At 42.6% G+C, this 24,778-nt stretch overlaps 1 protein-coding gene across 1 annotated transcript; it reads right to left on the bottom strand.

Moving 5' to 3' along the window:
• Positions 1-1,118: 1,118 nt before the first annotated feature.
• On the bottom strand, positions 1,119-18,791 carry nalf2 (NALCN channel auxiliary factor 2). Its single transcript, XM_042093920.1, has 3 exons — positions 17,300-18,791; positions 4,262-4,433; positions 1,119-1,833 (listed from the first exon to the last, which is right to left on the bottom strand). Exons 1-3 carry the CDS (start codon positions 18,017-18,019, stop codon positions 1,532-1,534), a joined length of 1,194 nt encoding a protein of 397 aa, XP_041949854.1. The 5' UTR covers positions 18,020-18,791; the 3' UTR covers positions 1,119-1,531.
• Positions 18,792-24,778: the final 5,987 nt, after the last annotated feature.

Below are 24,778 nucleotides of genomic sequence, written 5' to 3'. Positions count from 1 at the left end.
AAAAGAAAATGGTTCAAGGTTCTACTTAGACCTTATGCATGCTATTTGCAACGAAGGCTTAAAAGTTCCATAGAGCAATGTTTTTGGTTCTATGTGGAACCTTTACATGTTCTTTGTAGGATCTCTTGAGGGTTCTCCTGTGAGGACAAACTAAAGAACCCTTTTTCTAAGAATGTCATGGTGTGTCTACATGTCACCAGTCACAACACACACAAGCTACAAAAGAGTACAAGTGGCCTTATGGAGATGGTCTGTGGGGCAGACAGAGTGATGTGTACTTAAATGAAAGAACATTTTTATACATTTTGAAAGCACATGAAACATTCAAAGATCACAAGGCCTATAACTGACAAAACAGCAAAGAAACTTAAGACATCATCTTCAGAGACATAATAATGTGATAAAAAACATTATACGGTATCAAATAAAGCGAGTAAAACCTGTGAAATGTTTTAAAAGGGGTTTGTGACAAAACATTCCTCATTCTTGGAAATATGATATGTCACAACCGCCTTTTATCTTCTGCATGTCAAAAAGAGAGAAAATATTTCTTTATTTCATTAAAATCTGTCTCCCAAGTCATTAACGTATTGTTTAGAAAGGCCCCATGGCAGGTAGTCACTGATTGAACTCTGTGCAATAGTATTTTTGTGGATTTGTTGGTGATGGTTCCTACTGAAGACCCTGAAAACAAGCAAAGCTTTTATGTTCACCAAATGTCTTACTTAATCAAAAGTACATTTTCATATGTGGTGAAACATACTCCCAAATAATGCCATAAAAGGATGATAAACTGTGCTATGACCATGGATAATATTGTGCAGTGTCATTTCAAATGTTCCAAGTTAATCATGCAGAGCTGTAAAATGACCATGGGAATGATTTTGTTCACTGCACTATCTTTTGGTTTTACAGAGAACTTAGCAGCCCTAATGTTTCACGTGATATGATCGATCTGGCACTTCATAACATGAACATGAATACTATAGTTTCACTGTGAAAGATGATGCCCAATAACTACAGAATGGATGTGTCATTAGTCATTATATATTATATATTATACTCTCTATATATATATATATATATATAATATTATGTATATATAGTAGTAATAGATAATAGCTGAAAACAAAATGAAAAGCAAATGTTTGAGGCTGAGACAGCAGCAGTAACATGGACACAGAAGTTCCGAAAACGAGCCTGTAAAACAGAATCAGTGTAAATAGGCCACTTGTACTCATACCCTGCACTGTGACATCACACCGCTATCGGGCAGGGGAACCAATCACCATCTGATTTTGGAGGGGGAAGAGGTGGGACTTTCTCAGGTCAAGTGGGCTGTCCGTCCCATGTCTCAGAATCTCTCAGCAAGAGGCTGGGGGGGGGGCAATGCGATGGCAGATCTCTACCACGCCTACGGAGAGAGGAGTCAGTTGGATTTGTCCATGAAGGAGAGGCAGGAAAAGAAAGGATGTGGCTGGCAGATGAGATTGGAGCACGCAGAGGATTGGCGTGGTGCTGCTTGTTAAGGTCACTCCTCCCTGACCGGACTCTCCTCCAGGGTCACCATGGCGTCCAGGCCTGCGTTGCCGCCGCCAACAGTTGTGATGGAGACAACAGTGTGCAGTAGGATGAGGACGAGCATGCACAGCTTCAGTCTGCCACTGCAGAGGCGCGAGGCACATGACACTGCCTGCCACGACCTCGGCTGCCATGGCGACGACCCCTGGAGCTGGGTCAAAGCGCACGCTGCCCCCATGGATGGGTCGCATCCGCTCCATCTGACGTCACAACACTCTGGTCCCCCACTGCTGTCCAGATCTTCCAACAGCCCTGCAGTACACAGAGAGGAGAGCCTCACACAAAGAGCCAAGGAGCAATGTTATGTCCGTGTCACAAAAATCAGATTTGTTTTTTTTTCTGGGGTAGTCTATTTGGCTTTCCTTTCATTTCATTGTCTTGGGATAAATAACATATAAAGAATATGCAGTGTCTTTCAAAGAACAAGAACAGAAACATATAATTTCACAATGGATTGTCTTGGTGAACAACGCCCCCTGCAGGAGTACCTGAAAACATCATCATATTTTTGGTCACTACCGCAAACAAGCCACAGATAAAGACAGGTGCAGTAATTGGATAGCAGTGTATTCTGTGTGGTGCAGTGGGTAGTATTATCTATAAACAACTCTGTTGAATAATTCTACAGGGTGCTGTTTTTGTGTGATACACCAAGACAATTCACAGACGAACAATATGGCAGGAAGAAACATTCTGCAGAGACATCACCAAATTAAACACACTCTTACCTATCATCCTATCCTACCAGCGTCTCAAACCAAAGGAGCTAGATGGTAGATTGTCATGTTTAGTTATTAGATTGTACTGTGATGGTATAGCTAGTTAATAGATTGCATTGTGATCTGTTATCTCACATTAGTCTCTTTCGCATCGGAGGGATTTTTGCAGTTCCAAGAACATAACATTCCTAGAACCCTTTTTTCTCGTGTTCGGACAGGACAGATTTGGGTTCCTATAACTCTTTCAGCTCCTACCTCAGGGCAGGGTCTTTTCCCTTTGCATAGGAACCCTTAGTGACAGTCTACGTGATTGGTCCAACTCTAAAATAATTAGTGAACAGTTTTGTTCAGAGCTGAAAATGCAACTGTATTTGCATATGTAAGGACAGATGTAGGTTGTTAGTGACAAAATATTAGCTTTCAGTATGGTACGATCTCTTTGTAAATTATGTTTGATAAAAAAAAGTCTTTGAACTGTCCCGGCTCTCCCCTACTTGGTGGCCCCTCCACCACTGCTCAGGAAAATTAGAGACCTGGCCCTGGTTGTGGATGGCTGCTCCATTTCCCCATCTCCTGAGGTGCGCAACCTGGGTGTTATCCTGGACTCCACTCTCTCCTTCCGGTCCCACATCAACAATGTCACCAAGCCCACCTTTTACCACCTCAGAAACATCTCACGACTCCGGCCTTCACTCACACATTCAGTAACTGAGACACTCATCCATGCCTTCATCACCTCCCGTCTGGACTACTGCAATGGTGTCCTTTCTGGACTGCCCACCAAGGCCCTTAGCAGACTCCAGTATGTCCAGAACTCAGCTGCCAGGGTTCTAACCCACACAAAGCCCTGGCAGCATATCACTCCCATCCTCCAACAGCGCCATTGGTTGCCAGTCAAGACAAGATCCTCCTGCTCACCTACAAATCTCTCCATGGACTCTCACCACAATACCTCACAGATCTCATCCACCCCTACACTCAGTCGCGTTCCCTGCGGTTCTCTGAAAAGGACCTGCTGGCCACCCCCCCCACCAGGTTGTGGACTTTTGGGGACAGGGCTTTCTCTGTCAATGCTCCCACACTCTGTAACAGTCTACCACTCCATGTCCGCTCTGCCCCGTCCCTGTCTATGTTCAAAAAGCACCTTAAAACATTCCTTTTCACTAAGTCCTTTGACCCCTAACCCCCCCCCCCCCCACACACACACAATTTGTGAAGCGACCTTGGGTACCATGAAAGGCGGTATAGTCCAAGTTATTATTATTATTATTATTATTATTATTATTATTACTTTAAGTTAATCCCTTGTTTCTTACGTTAAGTAGTTTCTTCCTCAACTCTGCTTATTGTCGACTGCAGTAGCCTAATACAAATCATAACATCCGAAAAATGCGTAACCAATATAGCCTACGCGAAGAATCCCCCAAAATATCAGATGTAATTGCACACACTTTAGGACAACTGGACAGGACAGTTTAGCCACTCATTTCTCCAATTTAGTGCTAGTCAGAATGCTTAGATGACACCATATTCTTAACCTGTAACTTAACCTAGTATGACACGGCAACAATTCCAATGATTTTGTCAGTGTGAACGCAAATGAAAAACGGGTCTCGGGGAGAGTAGTTAGTAGAACTGATTTAGAACTGGACTGTTCCTAACTACCGTATTTTCCGGACAATAAGTCGCACCGGAGTATAAGTCGCACCAGTCAAAAAATGTGTCATGAAGAGGAAAAAAACATATATATAAATAAAATAAAAAAATTAAAATATTAATAAAAATAAAAAATAAATTAATAAAAAATAAATAAAAAAAGTGTGACTTATAGTCCGGAAAATACGATAAGTTCCTATAACTACTTGGTCCGAAAGAGACTATTATGTCTATATCTCATATACCACAAGTGTGCACCCCCCCCCCCCCCCCCCCCAATCCGGTGCTGGGTGATGCTGACCTACCTGTGCAGATGAAACTGGACAGGCCTCCGTAGACGAGGTCGTCGTTGTCTGGCAGCACAAAGGGGCAGCTGGTCTCCACCTCCAGGCAGTATTGCTTGCACGGGATGCGGCGGAGGCACTGCTGCTGCGAGGTGGGGAAGTACTCAGAACACAGCCAGGCTTTGTACACAGACTAGAGGTGGGATAAACACACACACACACACATACACACACACACACACACACACACACACACACACACACACAGAAAAAAGCTGTGTCAATCCCCCAATATGGTCCAAACACACAGTCTATTACATCAGTGCTTGCAGTGAAACGCTTTAGATTATTGTAAGAAAACAGAAAGAAGATGTATATGTATGTCAACATGTTGGTCGTGATGTGGAGGTCTCATTATGGACTGTTCTTTCTAGGCTTTGTCTTTAACAACCCAGGTATAGTGGAGTCACTAGTAAGCCCATGACCAGACCAAAGATGGTGTTTTGAGGAGACCAGAGGGCTCAATAATGATGATGAAGGACTCTGTAGATTACACATGGCACAAACACAAGCCAATGCCACTGAATCGTTTCCCAAGGAGCGCAAATACCGGTACCTTAGTTTTACAGCGAGCCTGGGGCGAAGAATCTCTGATAAAAGATGAAATGTAAACACAATGTAGAACACAAATAATGAAAGAGAGAGAGAGAGAAAAAAAACAGAATAACTGCAAGAGGAGGAGAGGAGGACATGGTTCAGCATATCAATGTGTCTTTTGTCCACAAAAATATTTTTGAAGGTGTAGCCTACAATTCTAATCCAGTACACTTTTAGTAAAATTAATCAAATTGATCTTCATTGAGTCTTTCCTAGCCCTATAAATGGAAACAAAGTGGTTAAGACATATTCATAAACTATTCTAGCCCAACATGTACCTTCAGGAGCATGGAAATAAGGGTGTAACCTAAACAGTTGTTCATCTCAAATATCAAAACCTTTCTGCGCAAACTGCAGTCAAATTCTCATCTCTGTCCAGAGATTTTGGGCGTTTTTGTCCTGCTAACCTCTCCTGCTCATTAGCCAGGAAAGGGAGGGCATGAAGACCTCTCCCCCCGATGCACAGCTTGTGATCTCTGACTTCCACTCAATTCCTGCAGTCTACCCTACACACGCCAGCTCAGTCTGCTCTAATCCCAAATTAAGACCGTGCTCCTTATTGCCCTGTGTTACCCATCTGTTTCATCACAGACACACTCCTGAGCATGAAGGTGCGGCTTCAAGAATAGGTCCCAACACCCACTCTGGACAGTCAAACTCATTTTATTCAAATCTCCCAAACAAACCTATGGTTCTACCTAATCAAAATTACATCTGCTAACTTTGGTATTATGACTATCACACAACACTAAGATAATTATGTTATTACAGCCAATGACATACCAAAACCTTAAATATTTGTCTCAGCACCAGCGTTCTGCCCAATACCCTTTTAATCCTGATCAGGACCGCATCTGTTCCTGTTGGATGCTGAAGACGTCAGCTGTAAGTGTGACATTAAGGGGGAAGTCAAAGTCTAAATAGGGTTTTCAGAAATAGTAATTACAGTACTGGGGGCTATGGTAGCCTGGCCTCTGCTCTGCCAAACCCACAATCACATTCAGTGTGCTTTGGAACGATTCCATTGGATTGCTACTGGGCCTGGAGGGGCGTAGCTAATGAGCATCAATCCAAATGATATGCAAAGTGATTGGATCTGATGCTAGCTCTCATCACGAGTAATCAGATAACTGAGAGAGATAGTCACTAAATCAGACTCACTCAAGCCCAGCTGGCAGACAAGCCAGAACGCTGTCTACCTCAACAAAAGGCCCGGCCGACTCTCCTTATTCTCTCCACTCAATCGATCTGTCATCTTTTCCCACAATAGCCATTTTTTGTCAGAGTTGCATTTCAGAGGCAAATGTCCTTTTTTCCGGCTTTTCCTAAACCACTCCCCGCTGGTCGCTGATTGGAAGTCCACCAAAAATTGGATTGGCTGATTCTCATAAATTGCTATTTTCCAGACTATAATCCCAGCAGTAAGTGAGCTGGGGACACACAGTCTAGCCAGGCTAGGGTTTCATAAAAAATACTGACTGAAAACATAACCACAGAATAGTATGCAATCATGTGGTTGTGTGTTTGTGTGTGTGTGTGTGTGTGTGTGTGTGTGTGAGAGAGAGAGAGAGAGATAGATAGATAGATAGATAGATAGATAGAGAGAGAGAGAAAGAGAGAGAGATACTGTATACTCTCACACATATTTAGTACACACACACACACAAAACACACGCACATATATATACACACAAACACAAAAAATCACAGGCAGAAATTTGCAATAATTGCCATGCTGAGTGACAGCCATTTTTTCTTCCTGCCACGAACAATTCAGCTGTGATAAATCAGAGGCCTTCTCAAACACTCATCCCCTTCCCTAAACACAGACACACATACACGGACACACACACGGACACACACACACACACACACACACACACACACACACACACACACACACACACACACACACAAAGTCCTGAAGTGAGTCCATAAGCAAACACTACTGCAACACCAGGGTACTTTCTGTCAAAATAATCTGCCCATGTCTCCACTACTAAATGACACTAAAGGTAGCATAACTTTAGCTTAATATAGCAAGCAACATGGTGGGCTCTTGTGAGGGAACTAAAGAACATAGAGTCTGAATACATTTCTTTCTGCAACTCTAATTAGTATGTTAACTTTAGGGGACACCTTTTATCTGTAATTAACTACCACTAATGGGCTCCACTGCTTTGTGCTTTGCTGGTGTCTTTGCATATGAGGAGGGAGTGTGTTTGGTAGAATACTAATCTCGCGGATAACTCTCACTGCTAATTTTAGGAATCTGACAGGAGCACAGGCTAATTACGAGGGGAAGCACGTTCTAGTTCAACTTCTCTGAGCCAACAGAGAGGCAGAGAGCAAGAGAGAAATAGTGAGAAAGACAGACAGTGTGTGTGTGTGAGAGAGAGAAAGAGCATGAGAGAAAAAGTGTGCATGTGTTCTTATATTCAAGTCATTCTGTTTACATTGAGCAATCACATCTAAGTAAAGAGCACTGAACAGTTCTTAGTAACTGCATTCAAGCGGAGTTACCCTGAGCTGTAGCTAAGGCAACAAGATATTTCAGTTCTGATCAACGCTAATTATCATAAACATTGTTTCATATCTCATGTTTGCATTGGCCTATTCACAGATCTAGCATACTGAATAATATTACTTCACATTCATATTTTCATCCATATTCTCTTAATGATCTTATTTGCTTAATATTTGGAATTTACTCCGCCTGCATTGATAAAATGAGGATTCCCTGCGATTAAGTCCTTTGATAATTGCTGATAACCTCCGGAGGGTAACATGTTGATGGAAACCCCTTCTGTAGCTGCTCCAAATGAAAAGAAATCCTCTTTTAATTCTTGTTATCCTCTAAGACTTGCAGAAAAAGGTTGCTAGGCACAGACTAGTATCTATGGAGACTGTAGACCCCTCCCAGCTACTGTCCAAGAGGGAGGGATGGAGGGGTACTGACCCACCGCCTCTCCTAACTGTCTTCATTAACATCAGATATGGCCGACTCACTGTATAATACTCATGTTAAATAACTCCCTTGACAGTACATTTGAATATCAGAACAAAAAAGAGGAGAGTTACAGTGCAGTCATACCCAATCTGTCAAAATGGCATTTTCCACTTAAACTGTATAAATTTGTAACAGATGCTTATGTCAGTTAATACAATTCATTCATACACTACTTATTGTAAACAGACCACTTCATGCACGATGGAAGTTACGGTGAGGGAAGCAATTTTTGATGATTAGATAGATCAATAAAATAAGGGCTTTTCCCCATGCTGGGCCAAAATGCTCTGAGCCTGGCGAGCAATCCTCACACTGGCATTTACATACAGACAGCCACAGCATGATTCCTTTACTTGGTTTAGCCTGACAACCATGCACATGAAGCAACAACAGGGCTGGAGCAAGGTTAACAACATAGCTATAGCATGGGCATCTTATGCATTGTCTTGTTCCAGCTTTGTTTAGGCCTAACAATGTAAGCAATATACTGACATAAGGAAACAATAATGCAACAGAATGCATAAACACTGTACATAAGTACATAAACACTGTAGCCTATATCCATATGTGGATCCATGCATGACCATGAGAAGGCATACTACACAGTGATCTGCACTGAGTGTCAGCCATTTTCCCCCTGTCATTTGGAGTTGAGCTGTGATAAATCAGAGGTCTTCTCACCTCCCACGGAGACACACTCCCTAGTCACTCACCAGAGCCTGGAGTGGCTCCAGAATCAAATACTCCAGCTCCTTCAGTCACTCTCCTCAACCACCACTGTAATTAAGTAACACTACAGTTAACCTAACACTATAGGCAAGTGTTTCAGGTAGTGAAAGAAAAACAAATCATTTAATCTCATGCAAATTAATCTAATCTTTTTTGTGATAAACTTTTAATTGATTTTCAAAAACATGGCGGCGGGGGAGGCAAGTCGGTTACAAACAGAGTATTTATATGACTAATGAATCACATTTTTAAGCATTCATTTAGAACATTCCTTGGTAAAACTATAGTATAATCCACAAATGCTGCTTACTTATTGCAGTACCCACACTGATTATAAAGGCAAGGAAAAAATCTAAGGAACAAGCAGATTTTGTGGGATATTTTATGTACTGAAAACTGTCACACAGTACAAAAACAGAAACGTCCCCACCGCGTTTTGACCCCGCACCCAAAACAAATGCTGGTTTCACCCCCGGGCACCTGCTTTTATAGCCACGGCAACGATGATGAAGCAGCTGGACAAGGACTCCGATTGGAGTGTGACACAAGAGAGAGGATTAATAGCTTCACATTATCTCTGGTCTCTCTGGCGTGGTGCTGCTGCTGCAGCAGCACTGTGAGGGACTATGGAGCGTGCCGTGTAGCGCCTGCCTCTGGTGCACACACGCCGCGTCCCTCCTATAGGCCCCCGGGGCTGACGGGGAAATCCCAAAGATCTTATTATCGCCTGGGCCCTCTGATGTGAAGTGTTGGCTCCTCCGCCGCTCCGCAGAGAATCATCACACAGTGGCATCAATCAGAGCCAGGCCGGAGACAGTAAAGGGACTCATACGCATCAGCTTCAACGCGTCATGATGCAGCTAGGCACAATGGCAGGAGGAAATGAAAGTTTGCCGTCACCGATGAAGGAGTAGGTGCCTGTCTGTGAATGCTGGTGGTATCGGGGTGAGCGGGTTCCTTTGGGTGAGCCGCCCCTTCCTCAGCACTTTGGATGGTAATGCCGGTCCTTATGACAGACGACTGGGGAGAAGAGGTCTGCTCCACAGTGTATTAGAGTATAGGAGTGTGTGTATATGTGTGGTCCTGTTAACTCAAAGTCTTTCAGCAGAGGAAAGCCCATTATCTCTCTCTCTCTCACACACACACACACACACACACACACACACACAAACACAGTCTTCAGGCTTGATGCTATTTTATGCTCAAGTGCTAGCAGACATTTGACATACTAGGTCATAGCATATTCCTAGCCTGGAAAAATCAGAACTCAGTCACAAAGTGAATAGAGTCTGGTGACTCGATTGGGAAACGTTTGCAACACTTGCATCACGACGGGCACTATGAAATCATTGGTCCAGCCTTACCAATCACATTGATCAGAGATTCCTAATGTTTTTTACATTTTACAACTTTACAAACTGACAACAAACAGCACCAACAGTCAGGAAACAATGTATGTGGTTCTACCTTTGCTGTAAATACATTTCAGCATTTTTCCAACTGCATTTTTTGATGTTTGCAGGTGTTGCTGGTTCTGTTTATCACAGTAAGTTTCGGTTTCGTCTTCCCCTCTTGTCGCTGATTGGCCTGACATTTTCTTGTTTGAGGGAAACGGTTATGAACTATGGTGTTCCAGACTAGATCTCCTTGAAAGAAGATCTAGGTGGGGGCGGGGCCAGGCTAATAGCGTTCAAAATGGATCATAGAGGACTCTGAAAATAAAATGGACTGTCCCACATGTATCTTTCAGGAAATCCCAGATACAGCCTTGTTCATCACATGAGGATTTGTTTTTTAACCAATAATAAAAGTTCCACTTGAAACGTCTGACTGACATCATGTCTGAAGGCATGACAGAGAGACCCAATCACAAAGGACTGTTGGAGAGTTGGAGCTCTATGATCAAATACAAGGTGCCCTCTATCTGAGGAAAACTGTATGAGGTACGCCAGGTTTAATCCACATCATAGCACTGCTGTATTCTTATTTATGGGGCATGTTAGGGATGTCCCCCAAACATACTCATACATAAGTTCAGGCCATTGTTATTGCTTACCACTGATCATTTCCTAAAAATAAGCTCATGCTCCTCATTTATCGGTAAAAAGGCTTATTGATGACAACCAATGACATCACTCAAAAGTGGAAGATATCGAGAAGATTAACTACTTCTTTAAAGGCACAATGTACTTTAGTCCTACTGACAGTAAAGTTAACAGTCAAAACACATTTTCTCTGGAGATGACCCGAACAAAGCAGGTCTTTATATAGTTTGACTACTTGTGAAAGTATGTGCCCATTTTAGACACTGCTGTTGTGCTTGAAAAAGGAGTTTGTTGATGTTTCTAGCCATGGTTAACCAACATGCTTCATTAGTGCAATGTTACATCTGCCAAAGTTGTTCTCACATATAGGCCTACTCATTAATCAGCTCTGAAGAAAGATTCTGCCTGTGACTATCCTGGGCTCTGTGGGTAGGCTTTGTTGAGAAAAAGAAACACACACAATTAACTCCCAAATCTAAAACTACACATCCTAAAATCCAACCAATAAAGTTAATGATTCATCTGTCAATCATGGGTCCAAGCAAGGACAACATGCCAGCAGGTGCAGGGACCCTGACAAATTGAAGAATACTGCTTGGTTGTTTAAGAATAGCTTAAAGGTTAATTATGCAGGTTTTTTTAGTTTAATATGCAAGTTTTTTCGCTTAATTTACCTTCATTTAACAGCTTCAGAGTCATTGGAATGGTTATATGACTTTTTTCGGGTTGAATGGTGGTCGTCTCGCTTCCCCCTAGCGCCTGTGAGCGGAAAAAAACACCCTTGCAACTGTGGGCCGGCGGGCCGACAGCCTCAGTGTCAGGAAGTATAACGAGTGTGACGAATTGCTTTACTGCATTCAAATACACATACACGCCAGGCACCGGCTAGAAAAAGGTAGCGATGGAGTTTCTCAGACATTCGTCATGACAGAGCCAGCGAAAAAGAAGCAAAAAACGAGAAAACAGTAAGGCCAATACTGCATAGTTTACCTTTAAGTCTAAACATAAATTCACCTTTAAAACACTACCTGATCAATTTTATTTAATGACATTAATTCAGGCAGACTGCAACATTAACCATTCAAACTAATATCAGTCTTGTCCAGGTACAGGTTGCAGTATTCCAGGGCAACACAGAGAAAAGGGTATCACCAGGGTGAATCCAGACCTAGAAATCCTTGGTTCATCTCCAATTTCCAAAATGTGTAACCATCGTAAAATTAAAAAATATAGCCTACATCAAACTCTTAACGACTCCTTCCCAAAGTAGACTACAGGAAACATCTTTCTTGCAAAAAATATTTTACATGCAGTTGTTCACTCCATTTTAAAGAAAATAACTGTCCTTGTCGTTTAAAACTGGTGACATCATCAGCACAGCACAGCCATTGGCAGTGCCAACCATCCTCCTCTGTCTGTCATTATAGAAAGCCTGCTCCATACCAGATAAGTGGCTGTGATCAGAATTTAATGGTGACACATGGCACTTCATAATTCTTAGACACTCAGTGATTTTGCCATTTAATGTGATACAAAAACACCTTTTTTGCTATAAAGAACAGTTTTGAAATGTTTCATCCACATATGAAATATCAATAATCCCAAAATAAAAAAGGAATTCTTTAAACCTTGGCCAAACATAATAATAAACTAATTCCCCTCATTCTCTTAACTAATATAGTGTATCACCCAGAAGAGTTCAGTAGCACAACATCAACAAAACAGTTCACCACATTCTAATACAAGGTAAGGTCCTGTTCGACTCTTAAAAATCAGACTCCTTCTCTGCATTTGCACTTAAGGGAATATTCACTGACATCTTTTTTGGTGCATTCTGACAGGCACTTGAATCCTCCATTTGACTCAAGGGGACACATCACAACCACACAACACATCTCCACTAACCTAGCAGCCGCCAGCATGCATTTCTGTCCACATGCATGTGAGCACTCCAGTAAGGTATGCATATTTCACTTTAAAGGTTTGAGAAATAGAAAGCGAGTCTGTGAGAAAAGACAACTGGTATGCAGACCAACTTAAAAGTACAGACCAATGGCCTAGGTTCTCCTTTCATACTGTTCTTCTTATCCTTGAAACAATAAAATGTTTTTTTTTCTTCTCTTCTCTGGCTTGAAGTTAAATGGGTAAATAACAGCCTTGCCTCTATCATTTGCTTTCTCTCACTGTCTCTCTCTTTGTCTTGCAGGTCTCCTTGTCTGAGTAACCACCTCCCGTCGACGAAATGGCCTCTGCCCAGGCCTGTGCGAGAGACCTGTTATCATTTACCAGGAGCCAACACACGGAGAGTGGACAGGCGACGCATTGGGGATCACACACACAAAACAGCTCCTTTAGGAGGGTCAAGAGAGACATATTATCCACTCCAAAGACCACAAATCGGTGGTGGCACCTGATCCTAAAATGCCACCAGTCGTACCTATTCAGAGCCGCCACGAGGAGCCTCCATACTCATTATTCTAGTCCACTGCCTTCAAGCCTCACAGAGGGGAGTGCTGTAACTCTGAATGTCCTACCAGGGTGGTAAAAGCATTCATCCCCCAAGCAAGGGGGCCTCTCCTATGGCAACCAGACTGGACATAAGGCATTTCTGCATTATGCAATAAGGTTCATGGCTGAACAACCGCACATTTACCTGAGTAGCTCTGCTGACAATAAACGCTTTCTCTCAAAGCAGCTTGGCTAGGGGAACTGGGACAGGCTTTTGTCCAGGACGTGTCTTGATCTGCATCAGACAACTTGATAAGAAACTGACAAAAAATGCTACAATGTCCCTCGTCTTCAGGTTGTGACATGGCTTTCACCAATGACAAAGACCTGTGGGGAAGTCGAGAGAAGCAACAGTTGCCATCAAGGACATAGCCAGAGAATGGACTACACTGGGGATAGCTGCTTTACTACTGCAGCAGTATGGTCACCTGCTTGGTCCAGTAAACAAAGCGTCTATACCCATGGGTGGAGAAAAGGTCAGTCAGAAGGCAATCCCAGGTTCCCTACTGTCCTCAGGCTCTGGTAAAGGCCATCTGTACACAATGGCTAGAGGAGCTCTAGATCCCTGCAGTGCTGTAGAAAGCAGGGGAGTCCCTCTTAGGGCTACAGAGCTGGGTTCTTACCATAGTGCTGTAGAACGCAGGGGAGTCCCTCTAGTCTAGGGCTACAAAGCTGGGTTCTCACCACACGCAGGGGGAGAGACTGTTCAGGTGCTGCTCAGAGGGCAGCTCTCTGGATCAGGGATGGTTCACGGTGACATTCTGAGGGGCAAGGACTCCAGCAAAGCAAAGAGACACTCACACAGAGGGGACCCCCCCCCCCCCCCCCCCCTCCCCATCAAAAAGTCATGAAGTGCACTTCTGCAGAAAAGTACAAGTGCAAGTACCAAAACATTCAGTGACTCGAAAACGCCACCCACCCCACCACACATACACACAAACTTTGATGTGACAGGAATGCCCTGTGGTTGTATGTTCCCGACCAATGGGGAAAAAAAGAGTCTGCACCAGCCCAAGCCTTGGAGGATGTAAAATGTATCTAATTTAGAGTGGAGCATCACCTGAAGCTTGCTTATTGTCCCTCAAGTGTAAATAGCTCTGGATATAATATTTTGCCAAATGAATACATGTAAATGTCCTGTCTCAGGTTATTGTTAGGTCCGCGGTGTGGCTGTAACAGACAGGCAGCACTGACAAATAATGGCTGTCTGGCTGTCTGTGTTTCTGAAAGCCTCTCTGCTCAGTGATGTTTGCCCTACTGGAGAAGTGGGATGTTTTAAAGTTCTTCTTTAGTGTGAATCCTGTGAGAGGGACTGACAGAAAACTGTGCCTTCCAGATAAGATGGGCCAAAACCATTATTACTTCTGTGGAGTGGGACAGTCACTTCAGCAACTTAAAAGACAGCTTGAAGTGCCCACCTTTGACATTAAGGAAATGGCTTGGAATTTCTAAATCTGAAGACAATGGCAGCATAAAACACAAAAGGAAGTGATGTATATAGTGACTCAGATAAGTTTGGTGTATTATAAAATGTACAGTAAACAGACAAACATTATGTCATCATATGTGCATACATATTGTGTCATAGGCAATAGGCTGCAACACAGTACAGTACCATACAGTAGCAAAGACTATGGAACATCTTTATGTAAAACATAACCCTTGAAATAATGGCAACTCTTTGTCATGCATAAGCCAGAATGTGTGTCTCGTCTTATGCCAAATGTATTCCCTATGTGGTCTTTGTATTTTCACAATCTAACACGATAGTTTTATCTGTAGCACCATAGCCTGTCACAAGGCTAAGGACCATGGGAAAATACATGACAATTACATTGCAATTAGCAATATCTGTCAGTGAGAGATGAGCTGCGATGAGTGGCATGTTATTTCATTTGAGAGTGCTTCAGCCATTATGGCACAGCCGCAAGAATCTATAGTCTGAAAGGCCCTCTTTTCTGTGAATGTGAACACAGTAAGACATTTGTCCTTGAACAAGTATTGTGTGCGTAAACATGTGGGGCTTAATGCATATTGCCTTCAATGTATGTGTGTGGTTCCCTCAGATCAGCTATGCGTACCTTATATGCAGACCCTGCAGAGCTGTCACTCTGACACACTCCGATGCACTAGGAACACTACTGTATCAATCTGCATGTACAAAGAGGGATGTTTAGAACCTCATTAACTTTACTAACAAGCTCGCTCAAATCAAAGATCTCACTGAGAAATCACCCAGGGCCATCTTTAATTGACATCTAAGAAACTTACAATTTCAAAACTTTATCAGTTGTGTTTATGTTTGTGTTCTGTGCTTTCGCTCTGTGATATGGAAGATTTTTGGAACACATGTATCCAGCAAAGAGGCTAGTACACACGTAATGTTACTGTTAGAGAAAACACATTATGAAAGTAAGTGTTATGCTGGTGCTGGTAATTACTGATGTAAAATTACTCAAACAGACAGCAGTATGAGGAATGGCATAATAGCAGCAATCACAGTGGCGACGCTACTAGGACAGCAATATCAATATTATTACTGGGGTCTGCAGAGGCAGCATCTGAACCAATCACTGGGCACACTATAATTAGGCTTGTTTGGATGCCAGTCAAGTAGTTCTTAGTCGATTCTCAAAAAGTCATCATCACTGGAGAATCCATTTTAAAAAGTCTCTCCCCACGAGCCTGGCTTATTAGGGGGGAGTACAGTAATGCAAAAATTAACCAGGACAGGGCAAAAAGGACAACGCGGAAACGGCACGTTTCAAGCATTCATTTCACAAAACATATCCAAAGTCTTGAAACAGAAAGCAGCTGGAGGGAACTGTCATTGAAATGTAGGCGACTGATGTGTTTCCATGGTGTTGTTGTCGTTGTGAGAGGCTGGGGTGTGATGGATTGGATGGGCACCATCATCAAGCCACCACATGATGCTGGCTTTTTCATTCCTCTCACTGTACACCTGAAGGCATCTCTGGCACTGTCTTGTTGCTGGCTGATCTGATTACCAAAGAGCTACAGTGGTGAGTAAGGTTTACAAAACTCTAGACCTCACCTCAAACAAACCATCATGCTATATCCTGCTTTGCTTGGACCACTGTGTGTCTGCAGGTGCACTTAAAACATGCGGGAAGAATCGCTATCAGGTTTGTGTGAGGGTGGAGTAGATAAAAGCCTTACACTCACATTAAAATGGTGGAACATGTGGAGCAGTCTTTGCCTGTTGTTCGAGGGCATACTGATACTGTCTGCCTTTTGTTTCGTTGTGCATGGCTGGCTGTCATACACAGAGGAGCTGAGATAGCTTGCAGAATAGTGGCTTACATGATTTGACGCTGAACTTTCAATCGTAGAACGTCAAACTTGACAATATACCCACTACTGATTATGTAAAGTGATAAAGCATCTGTTTTGAATAGCGTTTCGATTCCAGCATAAGGGAGAAGGAAATCTGGACCAACCACAAACGCTGGACCCACCATACATTTCAACATAATGCAGACCACACAGAACATAATTGTGCGTGACTACTGATACTTCTTCTGTTAAGTAATTAAGAGATTCATGTTTTCTTTCAGCAGTGCAGGGAGGTGAGTAAGAGAAATGGGGAGAGACAGTGACAAAGAGACCAATATGCTTCAACATGACAGAGTGGTGCACCTGGAGAGGAAAAGAACTAGGACAGACAGTCCACTCACAAACAAAGACACATTCCCTCCTTCTTCCCCTGACACCTTGATCCTGCACCCTGCACACACACACACACACACACACACACACACACGCACACACACGGCCAAGGCCAAAGCCAATATCTTATTTAGTTTTGATCAGCAAAGGCGCTTGGGTCTCCATGGTCAGGCAGTCTAGGTTCACCACAGGTTGTGCAACCTGTATACCTACCTACTCTAAAATGAGTAGGGCAGGCCTATGTAGTGTAGGCTTTCAGAACATGAGTTCAGTGCCTCAACTGCGTCAGCACATTAAACCACAAAGGCCTCGCCTCACCTCTGTCCCCCCGCTGTCACTCATCACACACCACCTCTGACGCAAGCCCGTGAGCTTACACACACTCACACGCGCGCTATGGTGGGGGAAACAAACCCTTACCTTACAGTACTCTGTGTGCGATCTGACGGAATAGTCCTCTGATAGGTACTTGAGAAAGAGGAGGTCGAACTCCTCATATTTTTCCTGAGCATGTTGATCCAGCCTAGCGTACGCCTGGACGCACGCGCTGCACAGATCCCCGTCTTCCTCTCCGCCGCCGAACAGTTCCCGGATGACGTTCGCGAGGCTGCAGTTCAACCCGTCCGGGCTCGCCATGCCCTGCAGCAGGTCTGCCACGGAGTAAGTGTCACAAAAAGAGAGGCTGAAATTCCGAAAGTATTCCAAGAACATATGGGGGGACATGACCGCGGAAGCTGAGAATGATCCCATGAGGCCGATTTTTTGCCGATACAGAGCCATGCATGAGGACTCCAGAGGCGTCCGGCTCTGGGGGTCAGTGCACTGAGGAGTGGGGGGCGCGGATTTGGTCTGATTGCTAAGAAAAACACATTTATCTCCCCCGAGGACCGGCTGGGCCCCGTCGGTGGCGTTGCCCCAGGCTCTACGCTGGCTCCTGTCTTTGGACTTGAGCTTAACTCCCGCGCACAGCCAGAGGTGGTCAGAGAGAAGGACGGTGAAAAATAAGAGAGATGCCAAAGACATTCGCCATTTCTGTACCCTCTCTGAGTCGGTACATGGTTTGTCGCTTTGTTTGGGTGCACAGCAAATTTTTACCACAGCGTCATCTTCCCTTCGACACATCCAAGCACCCCTGATCATATTTTAGGGGGGGAGACAAAAGCGAGCTCAGATGGGCTTGTCACCTCCGCAATATATCCCCCAAAACAATGTCACCTACCTCGTTTGCAACATGATGATAGATGTATTTGTCCACGCTGTTGAATCGAGGGAATCAAACAACTGTCGAACCACTGGCCTTTAATTTTCACAATTCATAACAGAATGAATACGACCGGCGTAATATTCCCTAAACAGTCTCAATTTAGACATGCCGCGAAAGCCGACCGACATGTCCATCGCCAGTTGAGCATCATCCAGGAAACGCATAGCAACGTCCAGTAAAGAAATCTTATTTGAGAATGGTCCTCTTCAAATGGTCAGGCATTGCACTTATTTTTTCTTCCGAGTGTGGTGTAGAGAGCTGTACCTCCTCATCATCTTTAACCCTGTTCCGCTGGCTGTTTCAGTCTGTCGCCATCTTCGCTTTTGCACAGAAAAACCTTGAGATTTTTTAATTGAAGGCAGGGGTGGGGCGCCTGCGCTCTCGCTTTCCTCCGGAACGCCTCACGTCCTTTCCCGTGTCCATTAAAGAGGGCAGAGCTCCATTCATCCCCAACTTTTCATTCATCCCCTTTTCTGCCACCCTTTCTCTCAGGAAGGCGACACCGAGGGAAAACGCAAACACGGGCTGTGCGCCTCCGTCTGCGGCCCCTTGATCAGAGATGTGCGCAATTTCAGATACCAGGGCAAGTAGTGGAGGGCAAAATAGGCTCCGTCTTCGCGTGCAGATTAATAGGCTACTGAATGGCGTGTGATCACAGAGCTGGGTTCACCTCGATTGTGCGAGATTACATCGATTTCAGTCGTAAATATAGATGTCAGCCAATTTAAAACCTGTACAGCGCACGGTCAAGTCCAACCACTTATTCGTTGTTCACTGTCGCCCAGCTTTGAAAAAAGCCTAGATTCAGATATTAAGTGTGTGTATAGAATATAAAATTTAAACACGGGTTTAAGTATTGTTTCCCTCTGCAAATATAACATGGCGATGACAGGTACGACATCTATGATGAAGCCTAATTAAATTTATTGAAATATAGGTCCTGGTAGAACTGCATAAGGCTGTCTGACACAGAAAGTAAAAAGGCCAGTGAGAAATTGTGTGAGCAAAATCTAAAATGCAAAAATGTCCAGGAAAACTTTTAGTATGATTTGAATTTGTATGGCATAATTAAACAATTTGTTTTTTATCTTATTTAAAGTATTTGACAATTGAAAATGGATAAACAATACCTTTCTTATTATTATATTATATGAAGCAAAACAGATCTGTTTGGATTTTCATAAAGCATGGCATTTTACTTTTACTGATGAATCTTTCTTTTTGCACATGTGAAAAGATGTGCCCAGTTATTCAGCTATGAAGTTGTCCTCAGCTCTGCTCTCCATATGAGAGAGCCTTTCTTCCCTCTTCTCATCACTACTACTGAGTCACTGCAATCCCAACACATTAAACTGTAGGCAAGAGTAATGGCCTGCAATGATTCATTGCTAGACTGATGGTCTATAGCACATCACTGTGATTTAGCTAACTCATTTGTGCACCTCCACTGGAGGCACCTGATGAATATAGATCCTCACAGACACCATGTTGAAATATATAGCTCCTAAAGACTGTGAAAAAACTGTGAGTTACATTCACAGCCAATTCAGAGTCGAGACAGACGTACCAGGTCATATTTATAATTGGTTCTCAATTTTTACCATTTAGCACCACAATTGATTGTCAGACAAATGCAAATTGCATTTTAGATTGTTTGATCACTCAATTTTAAGCAGTGGAAGGCCACACATATCCCACGGCCAAAATTGTATAGGTGCAGGATCCAGCACATCAGTATCCAAAAGAATAAGACACCATCCACACACCAGATAGCTCTCATTCACAGAATCTTGCGTGTGGATCATCTCGTATTATTTTGGATCTCTGAATTTGACTAGGCCATGCACTGAAATGAGAGCTACATTACAGCATAATTGTCTTTCTCCACCCAAAGAGTTCATTTGACATCTGCAAGCAACTTCAGTTCCAGGAGAATTCTTACTGTTACAGTAAAGAGGTTACATCATGCTGTTTGTACCCTTAATGACATATTCATTAACAGAATGTTAATGGATCCTAATGATATTTCTTATACAAATTTGAGAGAATAATCTATTGCCACCCATGTATTAAAAGAAAAGCTAAATATGTTTTTAAATAAACCATAACACAATATTGTATTTTAATTTATTTTAAATTAATTTAATTTAATTTATTATGTATTTTAATATTGTAAACATTGTAACTACATTCCAAAGGTATTGTCAGGAAAGATAAGTCAAGGCATGATTTCCAGTAGTCTTTAACAAGACCCATAGTTTGAGTCAAAACCCCCATAACACACTGATGAGAGATCATTATAATTTCCCTAAATGGATAACTGGTGGATGAGCTGCATTTGCTAGTGCTGTGGTTTTTTAATCATAATACTTGTGATACACACTTTCAGGTTGTCAAAGCCAGTGAGCTGGACTATTATACCGCCCCTCTGTTTGTGATTGAGTGTGACTGCATGAAGAATGGCAGGACCACAGACGGAGCTGAAGACTCAGATAAAGCTGGAGTCTAATTGAATAAGCCACATGATCCACATGCCAACTAAATTACCAACAGTGTACACAACCTTGACAAAGGCCATTTTGATTTTCTGGAGTGATATGATTCCTTTAGGCCAAATTAATCTTTTAGTTCAGAAGTATTGAGTATGAATGGTGCTCTGCTCTCTGTGAGAAGCCACACACTACAGTTTAAAGGTGCAGTCAGCGATTGCGCATGACGTTGCGTTTGTTTATGTTTATATTTACATTTCTTAGCTGACACTTTTGTCCAAAACAATGTACATTATACCAGACAAAACACACCAGAGAGGTAGCTCACCCCTCCCTTCAGTATTTCCAGAGAAACTCCACACAGTGTTTCATTTTTGTTGGGGGACAGGCTGCCCCCACTTTCCAGTTTTCAGAGCCAAGGCTGCAGAGACCAAGTTGTTTGACAGTGCAAGATGGGCGTCTGGCTGATCGTGAGGAGATGTTTGCTGAATGTGACAAAAAATGTAATTGGCATAAAACTGTGTATCGTTGACTGTGCCTTTAATGTATGAAGAAGTTATTCTAATGCAGACACATTTAATAAGGACCAAGTTTAATTTGCCCTAGTTTCAGTTTCTCCTCCAGTAAACTGATTGTTCTCTTAGGTGAACAATCAATGGCACATACTCAATATAGTGGGATGACAGGCCTAATTAAAGTACTTTCTCAAATGGCCAGATGTCTACACCTGTGCTGTGGCAGCTGAATCACAGTCTGAGAATAGAATAGAATAGAATAGAAACTTTAATTGCCACACAACAATGTTGGTGGTATTTTTTGTAGCTCAGTCCTTTTGGGGGGGGGGGGGGGGTGTGTTTAATAGCGGGAGGGGATAAAAAAATAAATATAAATAAATAAGTAGAGTTGCAAATCTTCAGGAGTTCAGGAGTCTAATTGCTGAAGGGTAGAAGCTGTTGTTGAAGCGCGTTGTTCCTGTCTTCAGAGATCTATAGCGTCTTCCAGAGGGCAGAAGTTGGAAGAGATCATGGCTCGGATGTGAGGCGTCCCTGATGATCTTGAATGCTCGGTTCAAGCTGCGTTCAGCATACAGAGAGTGGACTGATGGAAGGTCACAACCAGTGATGTTGGAGGCTTTGGTGACAACTCTCTCTAATTTCCTCTTGGTGCGACTGTCAGAGCTCCCATACCAGACAGTGATTGAAGATGTGATGATGCTTTCAATGATGGCTTTGTCGAAGAGCAGCAAAAGGGTTTTGTTGATATGAAACTTTTTCAGTTGTCTTAGGAAATAAAGTCTCTGATTTGCCTTTTTGATAAGGTGGGTGGTTAATGTCCCATTTCAAATTTGGCTGATATGTGAGCCAAGAAATTTAAAGGAGTCAGTCAAGGTTATAGGCTGTTCACCTATAATAGACGGGGCTTTGGTGTTGGCCACCTTCTAATGTCCACAACCCATATGTCAATCCCACATGAAGCACAATTTAGAGACAAGAAGCTATCGTTTATGCAGCAGTGCAGTATGTTAAAATAATACTTAGCCATTTGTGGTAATGCTTAATACATGCCTCTCACTTTTGAGCACATGTCCATCACTTTACTTATGTCCAAGTTTTCTAAACTTAATCATAATGGAATGGAATGCTGCATACAAACTAACAACACTTGCAAAGACTAAGACCCTCACACAACAAAAGACCCTGTCAAAGCATCAGTAATGAAAACCTTCATGGGAATCAGACAGACAGACTTATTTATCCTAGTATAAAACTTTAAGGATGAGACAGACACAACTCATTATTGTATGCCAGTACTGTATGAGAGGGCAGTCACAACAGACACAGAAACAGACCCACACAATATTGACAAATGAGATAACAACATACATTTAGAATTTAGAATCTTTGCATTGTTCCATATTTCTTGAATTTCCCCTTGGGGATCAATAAAGTATCTATCTATCTATCTATCTATCTATATATCTATTGATAACTGGCTGTGTACTGTGTTGTGTAGGCTAGTTACAGTGTAACAAGCACTGTATTGTATTTGTTGTATAGGTTTACATATTATGGTTTGCTTCATCGTCACCGTAAACTAACCATTATCCTATAACTGTGTCCATATCTGCACATTACTCCAACTCACGTCTTATGTGAACCTTATTAAGTTAGCCTACCATTAATCATGTTGTTGGTCCTTATTTCATATGTGTGTGCACACTGAAACACATTTGAGGGGACTACTTGAATATCTGGAGTGGAGTCCTTGTCTTATGTCACCTGTGGTTAGGGTTCAGGAGTCAACAGAAGTATGAAGAAATACAGGCTTGAGGGAAAAGCCCTTATGGAGATTTGACAGATGCTGCACTTGACTATTTCCCTGAGGAATTAAAACCACAATATACTATGAAGACAAACATTACAAGAATTGAGCGCATTGTTTTCAGTACTATGGACAAGTCCCCTTCAGTATTTGTTTAAAAAATGCACCATACAAGCTTCCAGGCTATTATTTTAACAGTGAAGGTGAATGCTCTCTGCTCCAGGGCTGTATTTATAGCTGTCTCTGCCCTCAAGTAAAGCAGGCCATTTCCTGAGGGTCCTCAACAAGAAGTGAGGCAAAATGAAAGTGTAGAATGAAGATATTCAATTTAGAAAGTTACCTTCAGGACACTCCCCAGGCTGGCAGCAAATTTTGTCACTTCATTCTGAAGTCAGTGGTCTTGCATCCACTGACAGCTGGTTGTAGAAGTGAATGTTAATTTTGAAGTCAATGGTTTTGCATATTGACCTTCGTTCTGGTGATCTGAAGATTTTGGGTAACCTATTGTTCACAAATCTGCCAGTCGGTGCTTTCTTGGTGGAAAGCTCTTTTGGAAAAGTGATTTCTAGTGAACTGAAGTATAGGTAGTGTAGGTAGTCTAGATAGATAGATAGATAGATAGATAGATAGATACTTTATTGATCCCTAAGTTTTGCTACCCATGAGTCTTAAGTGTTGTCATGGTAGTTGCTATAACCTGACTAAATAGGAAAGCAGAAATATTATTTCTTGTTTAAATAATCTAATCTATAAGCCAAAAAATGGGAATACTGATGATAAAGAAGCCTACCACTACCAGTAACATGCCGAGCAGTAGTCTACATTTTTATTTATTTTCTATAATGAAAACCAATGAATCCCCAATCCCACCTCAATACACTGCTAGTGTAACGGAGGCGAACTGAGCTAGCGTGCTAGTTGCCCGTGTAAATCCTCACAGCCCTAACCTTAAGAACGCTTCTAACCGCTGAGTTGGAAGCCTGGGCTTTTAGCTCAGTGGTTAGAGCGTTCGACTCCCATGCCGGTGAGTGTTGAGATGGCGGGCTCGAGGGCTGCGAGCGGCGGACGAATTACGACCTGTGTTACACTCGCAGGGTCGGACTGGCCATCTGTTTTTTTTTGCCGGTGGGCTGACGCACCTTTAGGCCGATAGAATATAAAATTTAAAGGTTCTTTAAGTCTTGTACGCAGTTTCTGAGCTAGAACATTTTTTGTCACATACAGCAAACATTTCCTCATGATACACTAGCTGCCTGTCCCCTGAATACACTATATTAAAAAAAAAATGCAGTCCCTGTGGACAGCCCAGGCTCCAAAAACTGCAACAAAAACAGCCTGGTCCAGCCTGGACCATGAAACAAAACTGGATGTTTGAACTGTGTTCAAAAAGGACAAAAAGGATGGGTTGAGATCAAGCAGAGCTGGAAATGACTAAATGGGCATTGAAAAAACAACTTAGGGCTAATCACAACCACTCAAGCAGCCAGTAGCCTAACAATAAAAGCTAATGATCTTGATAATGCTGCCTGGAAATACTTAATGTATTTTGGCACCGGGAAAACGCCCAGTATGCCAGATTGCCAGTTCGCCCCTAAACTAAGCTAGCCTAGGCTACATAGATAGCCTACTAAAAGACATCAAAGTGAAATGAGTTCATCTAGCTATACTGTACTACAATTTACCAGCAATGAAGGTTTTATAGGGGGGGACATATTTACAGGGTTCCCACGGGTCATGGCATTTCTGAAATATCATTGAATTTTAATCAAGTCTATTTTTGACACTTCACAAATCTAATTAAAAATACATTAATACAAATATATT

Source organism: Alosa sapidissima, chromosome 5 (assembly GCF_018492685.1).
Source record: "Alosa sapidissima isolate fAloSap1 chromosome 5, fAloSap1.pri, whole genome shotgun sequence".
NCBI lineage: Eukaryota > Metazoa > Chordata > Actinopteri > Clupeiformes > Clupeidae > Alosa > Alosa sapidissima.
The sequence above is the reverse complement of the archived record's forward strand: the minus strand, read 5'-3'. Positions and strand labels throughout refer to the sequence as shown.

Excerpts from the sequence above, each read along its gene's own strand:
- nalf2 (XM_042093920.1), bottom strand. The coding sequence starts at position 18,019 with ATGATCAGGGGTGCTTGGATGTGTCGAAGGGAAGATGACGCTGTGGTA. Across the intron at positions 4,434-17,299 it reads CGCACACAGAGTACTGTAAG|TCTGTGTACAAAGCCTGGCT; the intron begins GTAAGGGTTTGT and ends TCCCACCTCTAG. Across the intron at positions 1,834-4,261 it reads GTCCAGTTTCATCTGCACAG|GGCTGTTGGAAGATCTGGAC; the intron begins GTAGGTCAGCAT and ends TGTGTACTGCAG.